This window comes from Artemia sp. Qi Xiang Cuo, chromosome 4 (genome assembly GCF_049724085.1).
Source record: "Artemia sp. Qi Xiang Cuo chromosome 4, ASM4972408v1, whole genome shotgun sequence".
Taxonomy (NCBI): domain Eukaryota; kingdom Metazoa; phylum Arthropoda; class Branchiopoda; order Anostraca; family Artemiidae; genus Artemia; species Artemia sp. Qi Xiang Cuo.
The window spans coordinates 63665955-63688051 of record NC_142797.1 but is presented as its reverse complement, the minus strand read 5'-3'; the positions used below and the strand labels follow the sequence as shown (position 1 = coordinate 63688051).

The following is a 22097-nucleotide window of genomic DNA, read 5'->3' as shown; positions in this document are numbered from 1 at the left end:
AACGAAAAATTGTACAAGTATATAATATACTGATATTAATAGTTACATTAATATAACTATAATGCTATTATACTTATATTAATATAGTTATGTTAATACTTATATTAATATTAATATATAATATACATAATTATAATTATATTATATTAGTATCATTATATTATATTTATATTAATATAATTATGTTAATACTTATATTAATTAAAGTATATACTTTTAATAATATTGATAGTTTTCTCGGTGCGATTCACAGCTGTAGGCATGTCGCGATATTGCATTTTTTACAGGGAGCAGTAACCTTAACCATTCCAGAGAATAATGCATAAATTGTTGCATATCAGTGCTAATTCGCTGCTGAGAAATGGCTTGTAAAATCTGCTAAAAATAAGAAAGAAAAAACCATCGGTAGCCTATGGAAAGGAGATTTTTCCATAAGGGGTATTGCTTTACAGAGAGGTACCGTGGTATCTGTATTTGACATATCAATACTGGTTTATCTGTACCTGAAAAAGAAAGAACATTTCCCGATTTTCGGTTTCCCGATTCCCGATTCTCAAAAGTACCAAGAACATCAAAACAAAAACTTGTTTTCCCTTGACCCAGTGATAAGTGAGTCACTTATGTAGTATTGAACGAATAACTATACTTTTTGCTTATCGTAGATATTGGTGAGCGACTCGCTTTTGAAATTAAGGTTTCTGGCTTTTAAAATTTTTAATTCTGGTAATTTTTTATTTTATCTATTTGTTAGTCTAGTTTGTTTTCCGCGTTGTTGGGTTTTTAATTTTTCAATTTTGCTTTTTGTTTGTTATTTTTTCTGCCGTATTGTTTGTTTTTATCCGGGTTGTTTTATAAAATGTGAACGTGTTTCCTTCTAACTTCCTTCTGATGTGTGTTTCGTTCTTCTTCTTCTTCTGCGATTCTCTGATGTGCTTAAAAAGGGAGGTGGGTGCCGTCCCGAAATAAATTATTTTTTCGTCCAGTATTTTCGTTGTCGTTAAAAACACTCATCCTCGATTTTCTTTTTTTTTCTCTTTTTTTTTGTACATGGCAAAACTACTTCTTTTCTGCTACGAAAACAAATTAATGAAAATCCTTTTTCGGTACATCTTGTTGGTCAGATTAAACTAAGAATTTACAATTTATAGTCTCTTGATGGGGCAGTGCCACCACTGGTAGGATCTGGAGCCAGAGGGCGTGTATTTTCAGACTCCCTCCTTATGGATTTTTCCATTATAAATTGGGCTTTATAAAGTTTGAAGACTGAATACATAAAAGCCACAGAATAATATTTTATTGCCCAGTCCTTGTAAAGCCTACGCTCTATGTATTTTGGCCCCTCCCTTCTCACTCTCTTCTCTCTTCTCGCTCTCTTTTCCCCTCTACTCTTCTCGCTGAGACCGAGGTAGGCTTCATCATTTTTGGCATAGGATTCCTTCTGTTGTTCATTTTCCCTTTAAGTTGCTAGGAAAAAAAAAAAATCAATGCTGATGTTTCTGTTTCTGTCAGCAATACATTTTCCCTCTTAGAAAAGAAGGCTGTTGGAAATCTAATACCGCCTTTTAGGTTTTATTTTCATTTTCTTTGACGGGGATAATGTATTGGTTGTTGGCTACTAATTGACACTTTGAAATATCTTCCCTTTCAAGGAGAAACAAAACTTATGTGTTTCTCTCAGTCCTATTATTCCTTGCAACTTGAAAAAGCTATTCTCAACCTTTAATGTTAAATATTTGTTTAAGCCCGTGATTCTCAACGTGGGACAAACGTCCCATCGGTCGCGCATGGGAATATTTTGGTGAGTCATGGGAAGGACGTGCACCCTTCAGCTGACAATGCTCCAGAGCCTTAATTAAAAAGAAAACATTTTTCATGTAAATGATGTCACATTCATATGCATTTAAAGAGCAAAATACATGATAGTATTGCAGTGACGTCATGCATTGTATGAAAGGGTGTTGTATACAGAAAACATTTTTCATGTAAATAATGTCACATTCATATGCATTTAAAGAGCAAAATACATGATAGTATTGCAGTGACGTCATGCATTGTATGAAAGGTGTTGTATACAGAAAACATTTTTCATGTAAATAATGTCACATTCATATGCATTTAAAGAGCAAAATACATGATAGTATTGCAGTGACGTCATGCATTGTATGAAAGGTGTTGTATACAGACAACAATTTTCATGTAAATAATGTCACATTCATATGCATATAAAGAGCAAAATACATGATAGTATTGCAGTGACGTCATGCATTGTATGAAAGGTGTTGTATACAGACAACAATTTTCATGTAAATAATGTTACATTCATATGCATTTAAAGAGCAAAATACATGATAGTATTGCAGTGACGTCATGCATTGTATGAAAGGTGTTGTATACAGAAAACAATTTTCATGTAAATAATGTCACATTCATATGCATTTAAAGAGCAAAATACATGATAGTATTGCAGTGACGTCATGCATTGTATGAAAGGTGTTGTATACAGACAACAATTTTCATGTAAATAATGTCACATTCATATGCATTTAAAGAGCAAAATACATGATAGTATTGCAGTGACGTCATGCATTGTATGAAAGGTGTTGTATACAGACAACAATTTTCATGTAAATAATGTCACATTCATATGCATTTAAAGAGCAAAATACATGATAGTATTGCAGTGACGTCATGCATTGTATGAAAGGTGTTGTATACAGAAAACATTTTTCATGTAAATAATGTCACATTCATATGCACTTAAAGAGCAAAATACATGATAGTATTGCAGTGACGTCATGCATTGTATGAAAGGTGTTGTATACAGAAAACATTTTTCATGTAAATAATGTCACATTCATATGCATTTAAAGAGCAAAATACATGATAGTATTGCAGTGACGTCATGCATTGTATGAAAGGTGTTGTATACAGACAACAATTTTCATTCGCATAAATTACACCTAGAGGACAACTCGATATCAAGTTAATGGCCTTTTAAGCTTTCTTCAGGTGAATATGCGTAAACTTGTGGGTAACAAAATTCAAATATCACCAGGGGGCATCAGGATTTTAGAAATAACTTGGTGGGGTATGGCCCAAAGGCCGTTAGGAACCACTGGTTTAAGCTTTTGTTATTTCATAATTGTAGTGTATATTGAAATGAACATGAGAGTTTTAGTTCCAATCCAAAATTATTTTGTAACAATTTAGAACTGTTTAAACAGGGAAAATAGTAATATGATTTAGCTAATCTGAGTAGCATACTGATTTAATTATGAAAATATTATTATAATTATTAGTCAATAAGGAATAAGTAATAAAACAAATTAATGAGAATGGCAATGAAAATAAATAGTAATAGTTAAATTTTACACTTCAGAGTAGTTAATTGATTATTATTTATATTTCAAGGGGCTATAGAACCAGGTGAATCTTGGGTGATTTTAACATGGCAAGCTTAGACAAATCTTAATACAATTAGGGTGACTTCAAATTTACTTTCACTCAATTGAATGTCTGTTCATTTTAAAATGATCAGCTTAAAACTTTGTAACATCTACCTCTCTCTCCCCTAATATCCCCTAATATCCCTCTCTCCCCAAATATCTCCACGATATTTGTATCTCATGATATCGGTAAGTATTACTGGGTATCTTCAGAGCCATTCCTAGGGTTGGTGGCATCCAGGGAAAAGTCTATTACTTTTGATGCCCAGAAAATGGATACCCAGGTATCCATCTTGGTGGCCCTCAAAATCCAAGCATTCCGAAACTATAATAATCGTTTGCCTATTCATAAAAATTGAGTCGTCATCCCATCATCTTTTTTGCCGCTGAAAAATGGTTAATGGCAGGAGTCAGCAGCCCTTTTTGGCGACGGGTCAAAATTAACCAAAATGCAAATATTTAGGTCAGTGATATTTCCACTTTTAAAAGCTTTTAAGGGAATAATAAGATGTGCTTTATTAAGATAAGAACTGCGATCACTATGAAATGTTAGGGGGAAACTTGAAATTATGATTCTTATTACCATAAATACAAATACACTTTATTTCTAAACATTCCCATTGCTCCCAAAATGTAAGTTCGTTGAGTGTCTTTATACAAGTCACGAACCATATTTTTAAGGAAACGAAAAGCTCTCATGAGATCACTAGCATAAATTATTAAAAGGAATTTGTCCCCAAGAGCACAAGAGGTAAACCCAAATCTGTGTCCTATATCAAAGGGGAGAGAGAGGTAGAGGTTACAGAGTTTTAAGCTGATCACTTTAAAATGAACAGACATTCAACTGACTGAAAGTAAATTTGAAGTCACTCTAATTGTGTTAAGATTTGTCTATATTATTCCTAGTTTGACCATTTGTGAAACAGTTTGTGGTAACGAACTGTAAGTAAGGAGCGACCCGGCTCAATAGTAACTGAAACTCTAAAAACGAAATTTTAATACCAATATATACGTGAAAAGAATTAGATTCTTGTGCTAATTTCAAATATACAAGTTTCATCAAGTTTAGTCTTACTCATCAAAGAGCGGGGCGTTGAGGAGGGGACAGTCACTTTCATATAAGGAATAATTTTTGTTCGTTTTAAGTTCTAATGTCGGTCCTTACTTTCAGTTAAAAAAACAAAAAACTTATTTTTCTTATTTGATATCTTATTTAATCTAAACCACGGAAAGACTAAAGCGTACTGAGTGCTCACTTCTCCCCCTCCCCACACACACACAAACCGTTAGATTAATTCAACAATCTTACTGAGTTGATTTGGGGGCTTTCAGAAGCGAAAACTATCCTTTCAATTAACGTTTCTCCTCAATCAAATTTTATGTTAATTTGCTCATTTTAAGGCATTACTCTTCTTAGCTCATATACATAGAAAAAAATATACGTATCGATATTCTTGACCTGAATATATTCATATTATTTTCAGGTATTATGTGGCTTAGCTCACTTGCATCGAAATGGAATTGTATATCGAGATTGTAAACCTGAAAATATTTTTATTATTTTCAGGTATTATGTGGCTTAGCTCATTTGCATCGAAATGGAATTGTATATCGAGATTGTAAACCTGAAAATATTCTTTTGGACGATAAAGGCCATGTTCGAATATCTGACTTGGGCCTAGCAGTTGAAATACCTGAAGGCGAAACGGTTCGGGGTCGAGTTGGAACTGTAGGATACATGGGTAAGCTATTTTTTGTATTATTATTTACCTTTTTATGTTAATACGGGGAATGCCAGTCAGCCAGTGGTGTCTCAACCTAACGTTAAAATTGTTCCAGAAAAATATGGTTTCTCCACCTTTTTTTCATAGATACTCCCAAAATGAACGGTAAATTTGGCAGTAAACCATTAGAACAGTTTGCCTCTTTAATGGATTCCAAGCTTTGAATTCTGTTATTGAAATTAGAATAGCACTTTTATTTCCAAAAAAAAAAGAAAAGAAAAAAAGAGATTGAGTTACTTAAAGACAGAACAGAACCCGTAGTATTAACTATTCACCGTAAAACGTGTATTGAAGAACAAATATAACCTATTACTCCCTGATTAGCCCGCCCTTCTTATCCTATTACTTATTGTAAGATTAGAGCTCTTGAAAAAACATCCATTTTATAGTTTTTTTTAGCAATAATTCTGTCCCAATAAAGATGTGGAAGTAATTTTGGCACCCCTGTATTTTTGGGAAACATTTTTGGGATAGATTGTTGTATGTATTGTTTCAAGTTATTTACAGTATTGTTTTACATCACGTAAAGTCATCTAAATTTCTTTAAGTAACAATTTATGGGATCAAAGGCCTTAAGATTATCCTGGAAATGAATTATTTACTTAATCATTAAATGGGAAGTTCCTTGATAAAAACAAGATTTGCTCAGCAGATTAACTTACCATCAGATTGTCTTATCATATTCTCTGAACTTACCACCAGAGTTCCAGGCTATTATGTAAGAACATTAGAAGACATTTCAGTTAAATGCTCCTACAATTCTAGTTTCAGCATTCAGTTAAATGTACCTTAAGTCAATTCTAGTGTCAGCATTCCATCATTATAGTGCTGTAATATCAAAAGACTAATTAAAGGAGACAAATAGAGAATCAACTTTGCGGATTATTTCAGCTAGAATTAGCCTCCTAAACACGACGCACAATTGTGTGGCGTTTTGCAAAAAGGGCCTATGTTCACTTTTTCTAATTTTACAGGAGAGCAAAATGAAAACACACAATGAAAAAATCTTTCTCACAAATCAGAATTTAAGAAATTTGAAGCTTTAAAGACTGATCCCTTGCTAACCTTTCGATCGGAATTCGCTAGGAACGTCCAAATTTCTGAATTGTTCATAGAAGATGAGCGACTTACGTTCTTTTTCAAGCCTTTTTGAAGAATTTGTAACTTGGCCAGAATTTAAAATAAGCTAATTTTGAATAGACCAATCGATATATCTACTCGAGCTCTTTCTAACCATGCGCTTAACTCATTTTTGGATAAAATGTGACTTAGGGTGTTTTTGCAAACCGCCACGGAATTTAGGCTGCAGAAAAACAAATCAAAAACGAAGAAACGATGCCCCACAGATATATTTGTCCAAAGTAATAAATTCAAATATCCTCTATATGAAAGGCGCTGCCGCCCTCCAGACCCCCCAACCATATACACATAAGTTTAAGATTATTATAGATACTGATCATACTCTCACTTAAACACAAGCTAAACTTACCGTAAAAAGCAGAGGGCTCAGGGGAGGACATTCCCTTGTTCTGTTTGTTTTAAATATTAACATTGCAATTAGGGCCCGACCGACACATCGGCTGACCGATATTATCGGGCTGATATGAGGGTCAGTCTCATCGGATATCGGGGAAGAAATAACGGTTATCGACCGATAGGCCTATATATTTTTGTATTCGCAACTTGTCCAGAAGATGACACCATATTTCCTCAGGTGATTTTGCTTGTTCAGCCATTGGTGGTAGAGGCACCAGCTAAGTCTGACCTTGGTGGAGGGAGCAGCAGAGATAAGTCAAAGTATATTTGTTGTCAATACACACCTGGTGACTTCAAGAACGTACACCATCTATAAAAAAAACTAAAAAGAATACAATAAACGATTCAGTTTCTGTTTAATGAATGTTCACTTGCGTGGGTGAAAGATCCAATCGGTTAAAAACATGATATCCCGTCAGGAGTGCAGCTAAGGGGGAGAGGGGGAGTTGTAAGGTGGGGAGTGGGGGGGGGGGCTCCACGGTGTTGCCGCCGCGTGCCAACTCCTTAAAAAATTTACCTATATGCGTTGGAAATTTAGCTTATGTGTCCACATTTGTCAGCATACTGGACGATTTTGTCCATACATTCTTTAAATTCCTCTTCCAAACTTGAAACTTTAGCTGCAATATTGTATCCAGTGTGCCTAGCATGGATTCGTTAGTAAGAGACCATATCATATGAATTTAAAGTGAAGTTAAGGTCCCGCTATTGAAAATTGGATTTGAATAATCAATTTCAATAAACATCTCACACTTCTTTCAGTCAGATTTGCACGTATTTTTGTTTATGTAACTAAACCGGCCTCTATGATTAAAATTGTTCTTATTTGTCACTTCCGCAAATATCTGCCATTTCTTTTGTATGCTCAGAAGCTGTTGATCAGAATAGGTAAAGAAAATCAAGCAATTCTTGTAAATGGCCAAATTTTTGGAATCCAAAATGAATTATTGAAGCTATTGTTTTGGTGTGTTATAGACCAGGGACAAACATGATAGTATGAATATGGACAGAAAATGGAGGGTTTAAACTTTAGGTAAGGTTTTTTTTTGGAGGAGGAGAATTTATCGGCAAATCATATCAATATCGTTTCGGTGCAGTATCGATATATCGGTATCGGTATCAGACCCCAAAAATGCATATAGGTCGGGCCCTAATAGCAATATACTTTCATTTGTAAAAAGAAAAAATAGTAATAATAATTTCTGCTTATTTTAATTGAGAATATTTCCGCCCTTCTCTCTGCACTAAAGTTTAACTTATGCATAACAACGCTTTAAAATCACCCCTGAAAAAAGGGGTGCACCTTAATTTTAACGCGGTCAGAAGTGCTAAATATGATTTGCTTATTTTAGGTTATGATGTCTAATTTCTTTCAGGGAGTGGGGATGCGGTGGACAGATATTGGTCATAGGGAATGCCCCAATCTTCTGCCTTTGCGCAGATGAGCATATGAATGTGATGTTTCATTTCGCACTGCAAAAGCTTCTGTCTTAAGAGGGGAGCTATTTTCCCCTTCAGCATGTATATTGCATGGTCCAAACATATTATTTCAAATGAAGGGAAGCAAGGGGGTAACCCCCCTCCCTCTGTATAGAATTGAAGAACCTTGAAGAAAAGCTAAAAATATCAGGTTGAAAATTCACTTTTCGAGGTTTCCTGTGTCCAGTAGTTGGTGTGCAAACCTGCAACACTCTGCAACCGTTTGTAAAGCTCCGTATACGCTCTATATAAAGTTGTTCATTTTGTGTCAATTGTGTTAAACACTTTGTGGTAACGAAATGTAAGTAAAGAGCGACTTGTGCAAATAGTAACCGAAATTCGAAAAGAAAAGTTACTTCGCTTTCAATGTACGTATGAAAAGAATTATAATAATTCCAAATCTGCAAAATTTGTTTATTTCAAAGTAACTTATCAAAAGCTGTGAGTCTGAGAAAATTTGCCTGTTTTTACAAAAACAGTGGAAAACTCCCCCAAAAAGGGGAATGATTCTTGTCGAATTTTCACCATTCAATTCAGCATACAGTGTTGATTTCTCCTCCGGGTTCAGCATACCAAAGGCCTGTATTAGAGAGGTTACAAATCCGTATTCACAAAAGTGTGAACTTTTAGTTTATTTTTTTAAGAAAGATGATCATGGATGCGTTTTTATTTAGTTTTATTAATTTATTGATTACTTTGTTTATTAATTAATTGCATCAAACATGTCCTAAAATATCGGAGAAGGGCTAATTCAACAGGGAATTGAATATTTTAAAGTCCTTTTTGAGCAGCAAAAGAGATGGCGCTGTAGCAAAACAGTGTTTTTTGTTACGATTTTGTAGGGCAAAACAACAAAATATGCTCGAAGATTTACGGTTCCTCAATAAGTGCATTTGTAAGGACGAAAAGTCAAATTTTGTACGATCCATCGCTCTCGACATATTCTTTTCTCGATGTTCTACAATCGCTATTTTGTTATTTTCTAGTGGAAAATGCTTAGAAATGCTTATTTCTAGTGGAAAACAATACAAACAAATAAACATGCATCCATGTCCAATTTTTCGGAAAAAAATTAGACTTTCGTTCTTTGCATATAGGATCTTGAGCCCTATGGTCAGGGCCGTATCTAGGATCTTTATTCGGGAGAGGGGGGTATTTTGATTTGGAGGAGGGGGGTAAAAATTACAAAACGCAGCAAATATTTGTTTACTTCTATTTTTGTTACTCTTGTACGAGTCGGACAAAAATTTTGGAGGGAGGGGTGGTCCAAACCGGGTAACCTTCCTCTGTATACGGCTCATCTATGGTGTAGAATTCTTATACATGTCGAATCTGGTGGTATAATTTTCATGAGAATTTTACTTTCAAGGGGTGCTTTCCATTTGTTTCTATAAATTACGTAACTTTTCTGATGTTAATGTCTTTTAATGAGCAATTTTGACCGTTACTACTACTACTAACAACTTACTGCAACACCGAACTGCCCGAAGCTAACACAGCAGCTCATGCTCTTCCTCCACCTCAATATATCCAAAGCTTCGATATTTACCAACCCCCCCCCCCCACCCCAATGAAGTTCCAACTCCCTTTAAATCCTTTCTTATGACCTCGCCCCGCCATATCCGGGAACGACCTGCTCTTTGTTTGGTACACATTGTGGCCAAAAACGTTTAGCTCGATGAAATGTCCATACTTGGAATCATCGGGAAGAGTTGTGTCTCTTTTTTTTCCTTTTTTTTGTTCTTTTTCTCTTTTCTTCTTTTTGTTAGTTTTTTTATTTGTTTTTTTTTCTCTTTTTTGTTCTTTTGTTCTGTTTTTTTTTATATTCCATCTTTCTTTAGTATCTGTTTCTATTGGCACGGGTCGCTCTTGATACAGTATATACTTTGTTGCCATGAACTGTTTGAACACACTATTATGCTGCTTCTGGTTGAATCTTTTGTCAAATAATTATTGGTTGAAAACTATAATAAATATCAAATTACATTATTAACAGAAAATATTATCAAGTAATTATTATTGTTATTTGATTTTTTTTTTTCTTGCTTCAGACTTTAATTCTTAATACGAAACTGTTTATCTAAAATGAAAATTTCAAAGGAGACATATAAAGTTCTAAAAGGGAAGCATTTTAATCAGTATAGCAAATAAGCATATCTCTTTTGTCTTGGTTACTAATGCAATGTCAAAACGTTAGACAATTAATTGCTGGGAACAAATATATGAGTTTTGTGAAATATTTCACCAGGTGACAGATCCATTAGCTTTCTAAATATAATTGTGTATATCTTCGTAGAAATTGCCAGAAATTTCTTCTAGGAATTGCTAGAAGAATGTAGAAATAGCTTCGTTCTTTAGTATCTATTTATGCTACGTTAAAAAGAGAACAGACCGTAGCTTCATGTACATTAAAAGATGATTCTATATTTATGTCAATGTAGATTTACATTATTTTATATTGTCGGAACAGATTTCATTTCTTTTGTTTGTCTAAACTCACCATTAATTTAATTTTTACTGTCGCCGCGCCATCATTGCCATGTCAGCGTTACCGATTGCTGATTGACATCGATCGACATATTGATTGTCGATGCCATCGTGTCATCAATTGCTTGTTCGTATGTCACCTGTATTGGCAAATAGACAATTAGCCAGTCTGGTTAACCCATATAGTTGACAAGAATTTTCCTGAGACAACATTGAATCACTATATAACATAAAATTGCGAAGAAAGGAGACAATGAGGACAATAACAACCAGTGAAAAAAATTAGAAATTATGCAAATATTTCGATCAAGGCCTCCGCTTGGTACAGAATAAAACCGATAAAAATATAAAAAACCAAACCTTAAAACAAAACACAAAACTAAAGAAGATGACCCTTTGTGAGCAACGGTGAAAGGGTAACCCCAGTTATTGATTCGGATTAGTCAATCACAGTTGTAAAAAATGCATCCCAGTTTTTAGAGGATGATATACATAGATTTGAGTTTTGGATATTAAAAATTGTCTTAATATTAATTAATTTTCACATTCTCAATAGTTCTTTGGCTTCACAATGTTATTTAATCCTTGAATAATTTTCTTGCTAATGACATAATTTATCTGCTTATATGAGAAAAAAGGCTTATAAGTAATTCAAAACCATCTCTGTAGTAACCAGAAACAAAAACACGACGTGATCTCGCACTGATATTTGATATTTAGCAGAAATGAGTTATTCCTCTAACTGTTGGGCTCAGATTGTAAGACTGTTTCTCAATATGATTAAGCTAAACTCTTTGCTATCGTTAATTTAAAAAAGTATTTCCGAGAAAGAAGTTTTTAAAAGAACAGTAAAGAGCTATATTAAACTAAAGACGAGCAGAAAAAGTCATGCTATAATTCAAGCTTAAAACGAACAGAAATTACAATGAAACCTTCTAAAGGCCAGAGTGTCACTTATTCTCTACTGAAAACAATTCGCATTTCGAGTAGTATGTTTTTATTTATCATAACAACAGCAAAAAATAATATCTCAAGGCTAATCAAGACTTATGAATAAGAATGGTGCTGCTTGTCCCTTACCCTTTGGGAACACAGTGGTTTGATGCTCTGCTTGCCTCTGTGGCATATATGTGGCCCGGGATCAATGCCCGTAGCGGCATGGTTGAATGGCATGCTTGCTGCTTGTCCCTGCAAAAAGGCGCAAAAACTGAAATGTTGATTCAACGCCCTATGCGCCAGCAATAGTGCAGGAGGATCTTAATCCTTTATTCAACAGGACCTCTTCCCCCCCCCCTCTCAAAATTTCTAAACGGCATTTACGTATCATTGAAGTTGATACGTGTTTTGAAAAATGTGCTTTTTATTTGTCAGAACTCCAACAAAACTGATTATTGAATTGTTATATATAACCAAGATTATTATTAAATATATGGTATAATCTTTCCTATGAGTCTTGGCAATTTTTATTTATAATTCTATAAAAGAGAAAATGTTCTAGTGTTTAGAAAGCTTAAGGGACGTCAGTTCTGTTCCTGCTTGTGTTAATTTCTGTTCGTTTTAACTTTGACTTGATTATTCATTTTAATTTCTGTTCGTTTTTGGTCTTGTTTACTCATACATATTAATTTCTGTGTCTTTTTAGTTTAAATTATTATTATACGACTTTATTTCTGCTCACTTCTTTCCGAAAAAAACCCTTTTTTACTGAGAATTTTTAAATTAATGTCTGCCATTTTTAATTGACATTAGCCTTTTTTATGATCAATGAAAAAACTTTTTGTAAAGTCTTTTTTTTCAGTTTTCTGCTTAAGAATTAATATTTTGATTCGCTCTAGAATTTTGGTTGGATTTGGAGGGGGAATATTATTCAAACGGATTGAAAACATGCATAATTTTGGCCTTCTTTAGGACTGAAGGCATCCCGCTACAACCTTGAATTTATACGAATATTTATCCACTACTGCATTATAGAAGCATATATTTGCATTACTACTATAATTGCATTATAGAAACATTATAGTCTTAGTTTTAATAACAGTAGTACCAGTAATAATAATAGTAGCAGTAGGAGTAGTTTTAGGAGTAGAAAAGTAGTGTAGTGTAGGAAAAAATTAAAGGGCTTGTGACCTATTTAATAGTCGAAAGTGAATGTAGGGCAAGGGTTAGGTAAGAAGGGTTAGGTTTCTTTCTGTTATATTTTGTTGTAACTGCGTGCTTGCTTAAATAAACGCATTTTGATGTCACTTATTAAAAAGGGTTCTGTTTTCTTGTTAAAAAAAAAGAAGAAAAAAGTAAACAAGAAACAGAACGTCAAAAATCAACACAGCCAGACTCTTTTCCTGATTGACGTTCTCTTTGTCCAGGAATTTTAATTAAGATGTCTTTACGATGTGAAATTATAAAACAGGTGAGTGTCAAAAAATATCTTTGTTTTTCGCACTAAGATTCAATATAGCCACAATTTTCTTCCAAAATGCATTATCCTTGACAAGATCCTTGATAAAGTTTCAATTATATCTTTTAAGCTATTAATTTCCGTCCCTGAGATATTGCAGGCATTTTTTTTTTTTTTTTTTTTTTTTTTTAATATTAATTTATTAACACACACAAGGACAATACATTTTACTCACAACCGACCCAACAACCGGGGGGCCGGTTGTCCTAAGGGTAGGCATATATCAAAATTTAATATGCACAACAGAAATATACAACCTAGGCCTAAAAAAATAAAATAAAAGAAAAATCATTCCCCTTCGCACGCGGTTCCTACCACCAATCACAAAATCACTATACTTGTCCTCCAGGTACATAAAAAAATCCAAACCAAAATATAAATTAATTAAATAAAAAAAAAAAAATTTTAAAAATAATATTTTTCATATAACATTCCTTTTATTTTATTTTTAAATTCCTTCAGATCCCCTATTTCTCTTAACTCTTTATTAACCCCATTCCACAACTTTAATCCCCTATAAATAGGCGAGAATGTCGACCTGGCAGACACCACGAGCGGGGCATGTAAATTTTCCCTTTGGCGAGTTTCATGATCATGAATCGAAGATCTAGCTTTTAGCATTCCTGAAAAGCAAGACGGTAATAATTCATTATTATATTTGAACATAAATTGAAGGCTATAAAAATCTCTAAGGCCTGCAGCAGGTAATACTTTTACATCAATATAGGTAGCTCTAACAGATACAAGATTTGATTTACCAGTCAACACACGGATTCCTTTATTTTGGATCACTCGAACTCGATTAGTAATTGATGGAAACGTACTCAGCCAAATAGATGAGCAATACAATATATGTGGATTTATAATAGAAAAATACAAAGTGCGAAGAACAGAAGGGGGTAATACATGTTTCAATTTACGCAGTATTCCCAGATTACGGCACAGGATTCCTGACACCTTTTCAACATGTTTCCTAAAAGATAGTGTTTCATCTATCATAATACCCAAATATCTAACACACTGATCACGCTTAACTTTACCTTCCAGGTAACTCACTTCTTGGATCCATGGGTAGTAATTAAATGTACGCGAAAATATTACAAAACTGCTCTTAGATGGGTTTACTTTTATTTAATTAACTCTTAGCCAGCTAGACACTTGATCTAAACACTGTGTCATTAATTCAACTAAAAGGCGTTCTGTTTTTGCAATGCAAATCAATGAAGTATCATCGGCAAATAGAGGTACTGTAACGTCACTGTCACTGTGAAACATGTCGCTCATTTTAGTTTTCGCATCCTTCAGGGACAGTACAAGATCATTTACAAATATCAAAAATAGCAAGGGGCCAAGAACGGACCCTTGTGGCACACCACATTTCATATCTACAACGGAAGAAGTAGATCCATTTATTCGCACATACTGCTGCCTATTAGACAAAAAACTACGTAGGAAATCAAGAGCAGGCCCTCTAATCCCATAAAATTCACATTTTTCAAGCAATATACCATGGTCTACAGTGTCGAAAGCTTTTATAATGTCCAAAAAGATGGTAGACACTTTAAAACCAAGGTCCAGGGCAGTATTCACAACACCACAGAGATAAGCCACAGCTTGTTCGGTCGTGCGTCCATTTCTGAATCCAAACTGGGTGGATGTTAGTATTGAATGGCACTCTAAATAATGGTACAACCTCCGGGAAAAGCACTTTTCCACAAGTCTTGACATGACCGGTAAAACGGAAATCGGGCGATAGTTACTTACCTCACTGTGATCACCCCCCTTATGAACCGGTGTAATTCGTGCCAACTTGAAACAAGATGGAAATACTCCCTGTTTAAAACAAAGATTTATTAGGTTAACTAATACATGCGATATAGCTGGCCACAGATATTTAATTATCCGTAGAGACAAAATGTCACTACCAGCTGCACTATTTTTCATGTCGAAGATTATTTCTTTTACTTCACTCTCGGTCACCGGTTTCAGGTAAACTGAAAATTCTGTTTCGCTATTTCCAAGGTAATGTTGGAAAGGGCGGTCGCCATCCACTATTCTTACTCCCTCAGCCACATTATGTCCAACTGTAGCGAAGTGGTCAACAAATTCTTGGGCTATATCAGACGGGCTATATCATTCTATTTTGATAACATGAATATACTAACTCTTTTGATTTTGCTCTATCCTTTCCCCCAAGTTACAATTCAACTTTAATCCCTCTCCCCTTAACATTCCCTGAAAGTTTCAACTTAATGCCGTTAGTCGTTTCTGAGATATTGCAGATACGCCATTTTGACAACCTGGTAGTGTATAGTGTCTTTTGATATGTTTTTCTTCTGAACCATGCATAATCCATAAGTCCTATAAGAGCTTAAAGTGCAAAAACGTTATTTATTTAGTGATTGGAGACAAAAGTTGGGAAATTGTTTAGATAATTGCCCGCCCAGAATCAAATACGCCCTCCTCTCTAATCCATTATTAACCAAAGTGTAAACAATGGGTAACTCGGGTAATTTACGGCCCATGTCAAGCATGAAAAGGGTTTTCAAGTATTAATAGACCTAAGATGGATCAGGGGGGGGGCAAAACCATATCCATTTCAAACATATTCATTTCATCATTTTCGTTTCCTTCGTACTTTAACGTCGCTCTTTATTTTCTTTTGAAGAATTTTTTTTTTTTTTTAGGCTAAGGCCGAAAATTCATATCTGCCAAAATTAATTATGCATTTCAATAAGTGGTTATCTTATTATCTAATATCTATTTTCTTGTCTTTGTTTTTAGCACCAGAAGTAATTGACAATGCCCGATACACGTTTAGTCCTGACTGGTTTAGTTTTGGTTGTTTAGTATTTGAGATGATTGAAGGACAGGCGCCTTTTCGAGCCAGGAAAGAAAAGGTCTGTAACGCAAAATGTTCCCGATTTAAAAAGGTCTAACATTTCTCTATCTCTCTCTCTTTTCTTATTTGTGTGTTTTTTATTTATTATTACTTAAAAAAGGCCTATAAAATCTATTAAAAGGAGGGGGAAATATTTGTGTAAAAACCGTATGTTCCTCTACGTAACTTCTACCTAGCTTCTAGAAAAGTATCATAATGCCTGTATTTGTTCTATCAATACTAGTTCCCTATATCACAAATACGAAAGAAGCCTTCCATATTCCTTAACCCTCTTCTAGCTCTAATCCTTTTGAGTTGATTTAACAAAGCGTTGGTTTTCCGGGTATATACTACTACAAAATAGAAATTACATTTAAACTACTAAGGACATAAAAATAATGCCCCCCCCCCGGCTGGAGCCATCTCAGGTCCATTCATACCTTAAAACCGTGGCTTTCTAAGATTTTCTTGTGTTTTCAAAATTATTAGATTATAGAATTGTGCAAAAATTAAAAAACTTTCAGGGCAAAAACACATTTTCAGCAGTGTTGCCATGCTGAACAATGAAAATAAATAGCCAGTTAAAATTCACAACGCTGAGAGCTATCTCAGACTGAATTTTATTTTCAAAATTATTAAATCTTAGAATTGTTTCAAATTTATAAAGTTTTAGGGCAGTATCACGTATTTTTTAGTGTTGCCATGCTGAAGGATGAAAGTAATTTAGGGAAACGTACTAGTGAAATTTGACAACGCTTTCCGTCTGAAAAAATCCGAACACGTTACAATCTGTTAATTCCCCAACAAACTAGACCTTCAAAGGAAAGCTATATCTTCTTAAGGTGTTTGGTACTACATATTCTAAGTTTATTTTTAGCTGAATTTTACACTCGTTTTTCTTTTTAATTTAGTGCCCGCTGCCATCAAAACTACATAGCTGTATACGAAGGGCTTTTTCATTAAAAGTTGAATTTCTGATTTTTCCCGAATTTTCACGATACATACTGTTGGTTGTATAAATTTCTAGTTAGCCAATTCAAACAATCAAGTTTCATTTTCACTGTTATTTGTATTTAATGTCATTGGACTGGCCTGTTTATATAGAGTCCTTTATAATTTAAAGCAAAGATTGTTTACAACTAATACTTTTGTTTTCTTTTTTTTTGTTTCACTTTAAGGTTATGTTTCTTTATATTTTCGTGGAATTTTGCAAAAATGACTTAAGTCCACTTTTTTCAAAAATGAGTTAAGCATATGGTTTGAAAGAGCTCGAAGAGATCTATCGATTGGTATATTCCAAATAGGCTTATCTTTAATTCTGACCGAGTTACAAATTGTTCCAAACGAGTGTAAGTCCTTATCTTTTAAGTAACGAATAATTCAGCAATCTGGACATTTTTAGCGAACTCCAATCAAAAAGTTAACCAGGAATCATTTTTAAAGTTTCCACCTTCTTAAATTCTGATTGTTAGAATGATTGCTTAGTGTGCGTTTTCATATTCCTGAAAAATTAAGAAAAGTGGACTTGTGCCCTTTTTACAAAATGTCACGGATTTATTGTTCGTCATAAGGTCACTTTTAAGTTCTGACTCTGTGTTAGATTGCACTAATGGATAATCTCCTGGGAAATGACTCAGTTTTTGGTCCTATTAGTTTTCCATTGTCACTGGGATAGAGTCTATAAAGCATTATAAAACCATTCTAAACTATTCAACGTAAATTAATGCATTTTACTTCTATTTCGTTGCCGAGCGAAGGCATGTACAACATACTAAATGAAAGAACTAGAATCCGTATGGAAACAGGATTTCCAAATGGGAAAATAAAAAGGGGACTTACGTGATTTAGAAAAAAGTATCGGTATCTGTATTTTATATACCGATTTTGACTACTTTAGTAATTTAATTAAACCAATTTTTTAATAAACAATTTTCAGTTTTAAACTAGAAATACGAAAGAAGTTCCTGAGACTCCCTAACGTTAGATAAAAAGCGAAGATATTACAGAAAAAAGTAATTAAGAAACCAAATTGGAGTGATTTCCAGCCATTTAAAAAAAACGGAAAGACAAATCAAAAATTTCGGCAAAGACTTTCGCTAAACTGTCCTCGGTACTCAAAAAAAAAGAAAGAAAACAAGGTATAAAAAAAGAGTAAGTTTATATATATATATATATATATATATATATATATATATATATATATATATATATATATATATATATATATATTTCTTCCCGTTTTGAGTGGTAGGGACAGGTTAGCGGAAGTCTTTGCCGAAATACTTGTTTTGTCTTTCCGTTTTTTAGTGACCGAAAATCATCTTCCTCTGGTTTCTTGATTAATTTTTTCCCCTTATCCTCCTTTTTGCCGCGTCATATATAGCGTGTTTACAAATTCCTAACTTTCTTTTAAATATATTTTTCCTGAATTGAGTGAATGACGCCCTCAGCCAAATTCTATACAAATAAGCTGTTATAAACTTTAATGGCAGCCATTACCCTAATCAACAGGTTAATCGAGAGGCTGCTATACCCCAATAAATGCTTGAATTTGTTTTGTTGTATTTTATCCTATGAGCTCGAACCTCATGAGACGTGGCTGGACCCTCCTGTTTTTACGGTATGTCCCCCCCCCCAAAAAAAAAATCCCCCTTGTGAGTGTGTAGGCGACTGAAAGGTAATATTTGTTAGCTACCTTTAAAACGTTTCTGCATTAAGAAGGAGGCTGTGACTCCGCAGCACCTCACTCCGGAGGCTGTCTGAGCTTTATAAACTCTTATTGCAGGATAGTTGACCGAAGATTCCTCAGGAAGATTTGTCTTTTGAGCTACAGCTTTCTTAGAGGGGACTAAACCCACAATGGAGAAATACTTGGATGTACCAAGTTGCTTCAAATGTCATAGTTGATTTTGATACCTCCGACCTCTTCTCGGAAAGTGTACAGTATCAAAAATCTTTTAGTTGTGCCTTTTAAGGACCATGCCCTTTCTGTCCTCTCGGAGAAGGGAGGGGTCGCAAGTTATTGTCATCACGACAGTTAATAGCACGGGCTGTAGGATCTCAACCAAAATTGGCGAAAAGTATGAATTCACGTGATATGTGTGTCTTTGGGAAGTGCCCCATTGTTCCGAACTATATGGGGGAGGGGGCCCTACTTTTTTTTCGTCATTATATTTACCAGAAGTGACTGTTCATCCTAATGCTGAGCTAAATATGTTTTGTGAATTTTCCTTGAACTAAAACTTTCTTAGAGAAGACTTGACCCAGAATGGAGAAATACTTAGACGGCCTAGTTAGGCCAACCCAATGGTCGAGCTGCTATTTAAACCTTTAACCTCTTCTTGGAAACTGTCTAGCTTCTTATACATGCAATCTAAATAATGTATATAATATACTTCTATAGTCTTTAATATTCCTAAATTGTGAGTACGGCCAGCTTTTGTTTTATATATTGTTATATTGCTTCTGATAAAGTATTTTTATCTCCGTTCTTGAGTTCCTTCGATATGTAGGGGAAGAACTAGGTCCAGAATCGCGTTAATAATGAACATTTCTTTGTCTTTGAGACGGTCATCCGACGCCGAAGCTCCCAATTTAATAATTTACAAATGAGCTTCACAATTTTTGCTACTAAAGTATTCTATTTTCATCATTTTTTATGGTCACCAAACTTCACTTATTGAGTTGTTTTATATAATACACAATTACTCAATATTGTTTGGCTGAAATCCCTCTTTTATTGAACATACCTCATTCTAGAAAAATTTCTAAAGTATTTTCTAAGCCTTCTGAAGAATAATCACATTATTGAGAGACAACACTATACACAGCTCTGTTTGAGGACATTATGAAAAGCATATTTTAAGCACTATGGAGAAGAAAGAACTTAGTGGCCCAAACGTTTTAGTAGCTCTAGTGGCTCTAGGGGCCTAAAATTAAGCGTTTGGTACTACTTTCCTATATAGTCATGCCGCTTATAAGCAATAACAGGCATCAATTATTATGCAAAATGATGGTTTCACTTAAAGCAATAGCTTATAGCATTGTTAAAATCATGAACCGTGCAAACTGACTCTTGACATATATAAATTTTATTTATGACTTATTTTAGTTTATTGACCTTGAAGCAATACTTGCTGCTTTAAACTTTTGTGTTGCTGTTTTTTTATTTTTTTTTGTTCTTAGTCATTGTTTTGCTTGTTTTTGTACCGGGTTCGAACCCTCACTCCGAAATGTTTGTCCGACTCGTAAAAATGTAACTAAAATGTATCTTGAAGACAAAAACAAAGAGTATTGGTAACTTATAAAAGGGGGAACTGGCGCTAATGTCGACAAAAATAACTATCAACGCCGTCTAGCGTTTGACGACACGTGACATTCTTTCTAATGTAATTATCAGAACAATTAATTTAATCAGTGTAATTGGTAAAATTACACTGCATAGCCAAGGCTCAGGGTGTTTTTTCACAGTCAAAAAAAGTTTGGAAGAATATGAAGATAAGTCTGCAAACCAAGATTAGAATATTAGAAGCTACAATGATGACAGTAGTCAAATATGGTTCTGAAGCATGGGTGCTTCGAAAAGCAGATGAAGATTTCCTAGATGTTTTCCAGAGAAATTGCTTAAGGATTGTTCTGGGCAACCGGCTAACTGGCCGTATTTCAAACAATAGGTTGTACGAAAAATTTGGTTCAATATCGCTCTCTAGAGCTATAATAAAAGAAAGGTTGAGGCGGCTAGGCCACGTTGTGCGGATGTAGGATGACAGGTTGTCGAAGATTGTTTTTTCGGCCAACCGTCTAGGGCTAAACGGAAAGCAGGTCGTCTTCGTCTGGGTTGGGAAGACGTGATAAAGAAAGATTTAAAGGAAATGGGAACTTCATGGGAGGGTGTAAAAAGGGGGGCTTTGAATAGATTGGGATGGAGGAGGCGCGTGCGTAGCTGTGTTGGCCACATGCGGCTTGGTGCTGCAGTGAGTTGTTAGTAGTAGTTAGTAGTAAAGTTTTTTCTAAAGAATATGAGTAACTTATAAGAGTCGAAATTGACGCTAGTGTCGAAAAATCACCAATGCTATCCAGCGTTTGGTGACACTTGGTATTTTTTTTCAAGCTTTCTAATCGTTTTTTTTCTTCAGGAACTGAGGTCAGACGTTTAATACTAAAAATAGCGTGCTAACAATATTTAGTGGCTTGAAAAAAAAAATTTGCGACCGCTATAGATATTTAAATTTTGACATTGAAATTTCGAAAATTTAAGTTTTGACTGCTAGTTGTATTGAAGTTGTAACTATTTGACTCGTTTTTAAATCCAGCGTTGTACGTAAATATATCGATTTTCACAGTCGAAGGAAGTTCCTAGCAAAATAATTAAAATTTATTGGCTACGTATTCTCTCCTTGAAAAAGGCTTATGTCGCGTTCAGTGACAAAGGAAACCGTACAGAATATAATTGCATGTTAAAAAACTTTTATATAGTACTTCGTGGAAAATTGGAGAAGCTTCCACGTTTATGAACTTGTTTATTGTCTCTGGTGTCTGGCAAGTTTCAAATACCGGTTCTGCAGGTTGGGAATATAGGATTTCTTTGGCTCGATATCTATTCTTTTATTTTGAAAATTCCCTTTGTAAAAATTTGGAAATTACTGAATCATATATTAAAGTTCAAAATAAGGGAATTTTGGCTACTGCAACAATTTTAGACCTGGATGGGTACTACACAATTGTTGAGTAAGAGGTGTATAAACAGTGGCGTAATTTCATCAAATTTTTGGGGGGTGGCAAAGTTGAAGCCAATTTTCCCAAATCAAGCAAAAATGACAGGAAAAACTAAACAATAAGCCATTTGGTACTATAAAGGTACTATTTAGAACTATAAAAGTTCTATAAAGGTACTTTATAGTACTATAAGGATAAATATAAACTAAACAAAAACTGAAATGTTCCTGTTGATGCTTGAATTATATAGATTTATCTTAGTTCTGAGAAGATTTTGGTAGAAAATAAATTATAGCTGGGGGGGGGGGACTGGG

The 22097-nt window shown here is 34.3% G+C and overlaps 1 protein-coding gene across 5 annotated transcripts in view; it reads left to right on the top strand.

The window, feature by feature from the left end:
- Gprk2 (G protein-coupled receptor kinase 2) overlaps positions 1-22097 on the top strand; it is a 205007-nt gene that overhangs the window by 147514 nt on the left and 35396 nt on the right. For 3 of the 5 annotated variants that reach the window (XM_089088485.1, XM_089088486.1, XM_089088484.1), the window contains exons 9-10: positions 5014-5188; positions 15972-16120. In XM_089088485.1, coding sequence (XP_088944611.1) covers positions 5014-5188; positions 15972-16120 — 324 coding nt within the window. The remainder of the gene's footprint in view (positions 1-5013; positions 5189-15971; positions 16121-22097) is intronic. The other 2 variants (XM_089088487.1, XM_089088488.1) reach the window with 1 other exon arrangement.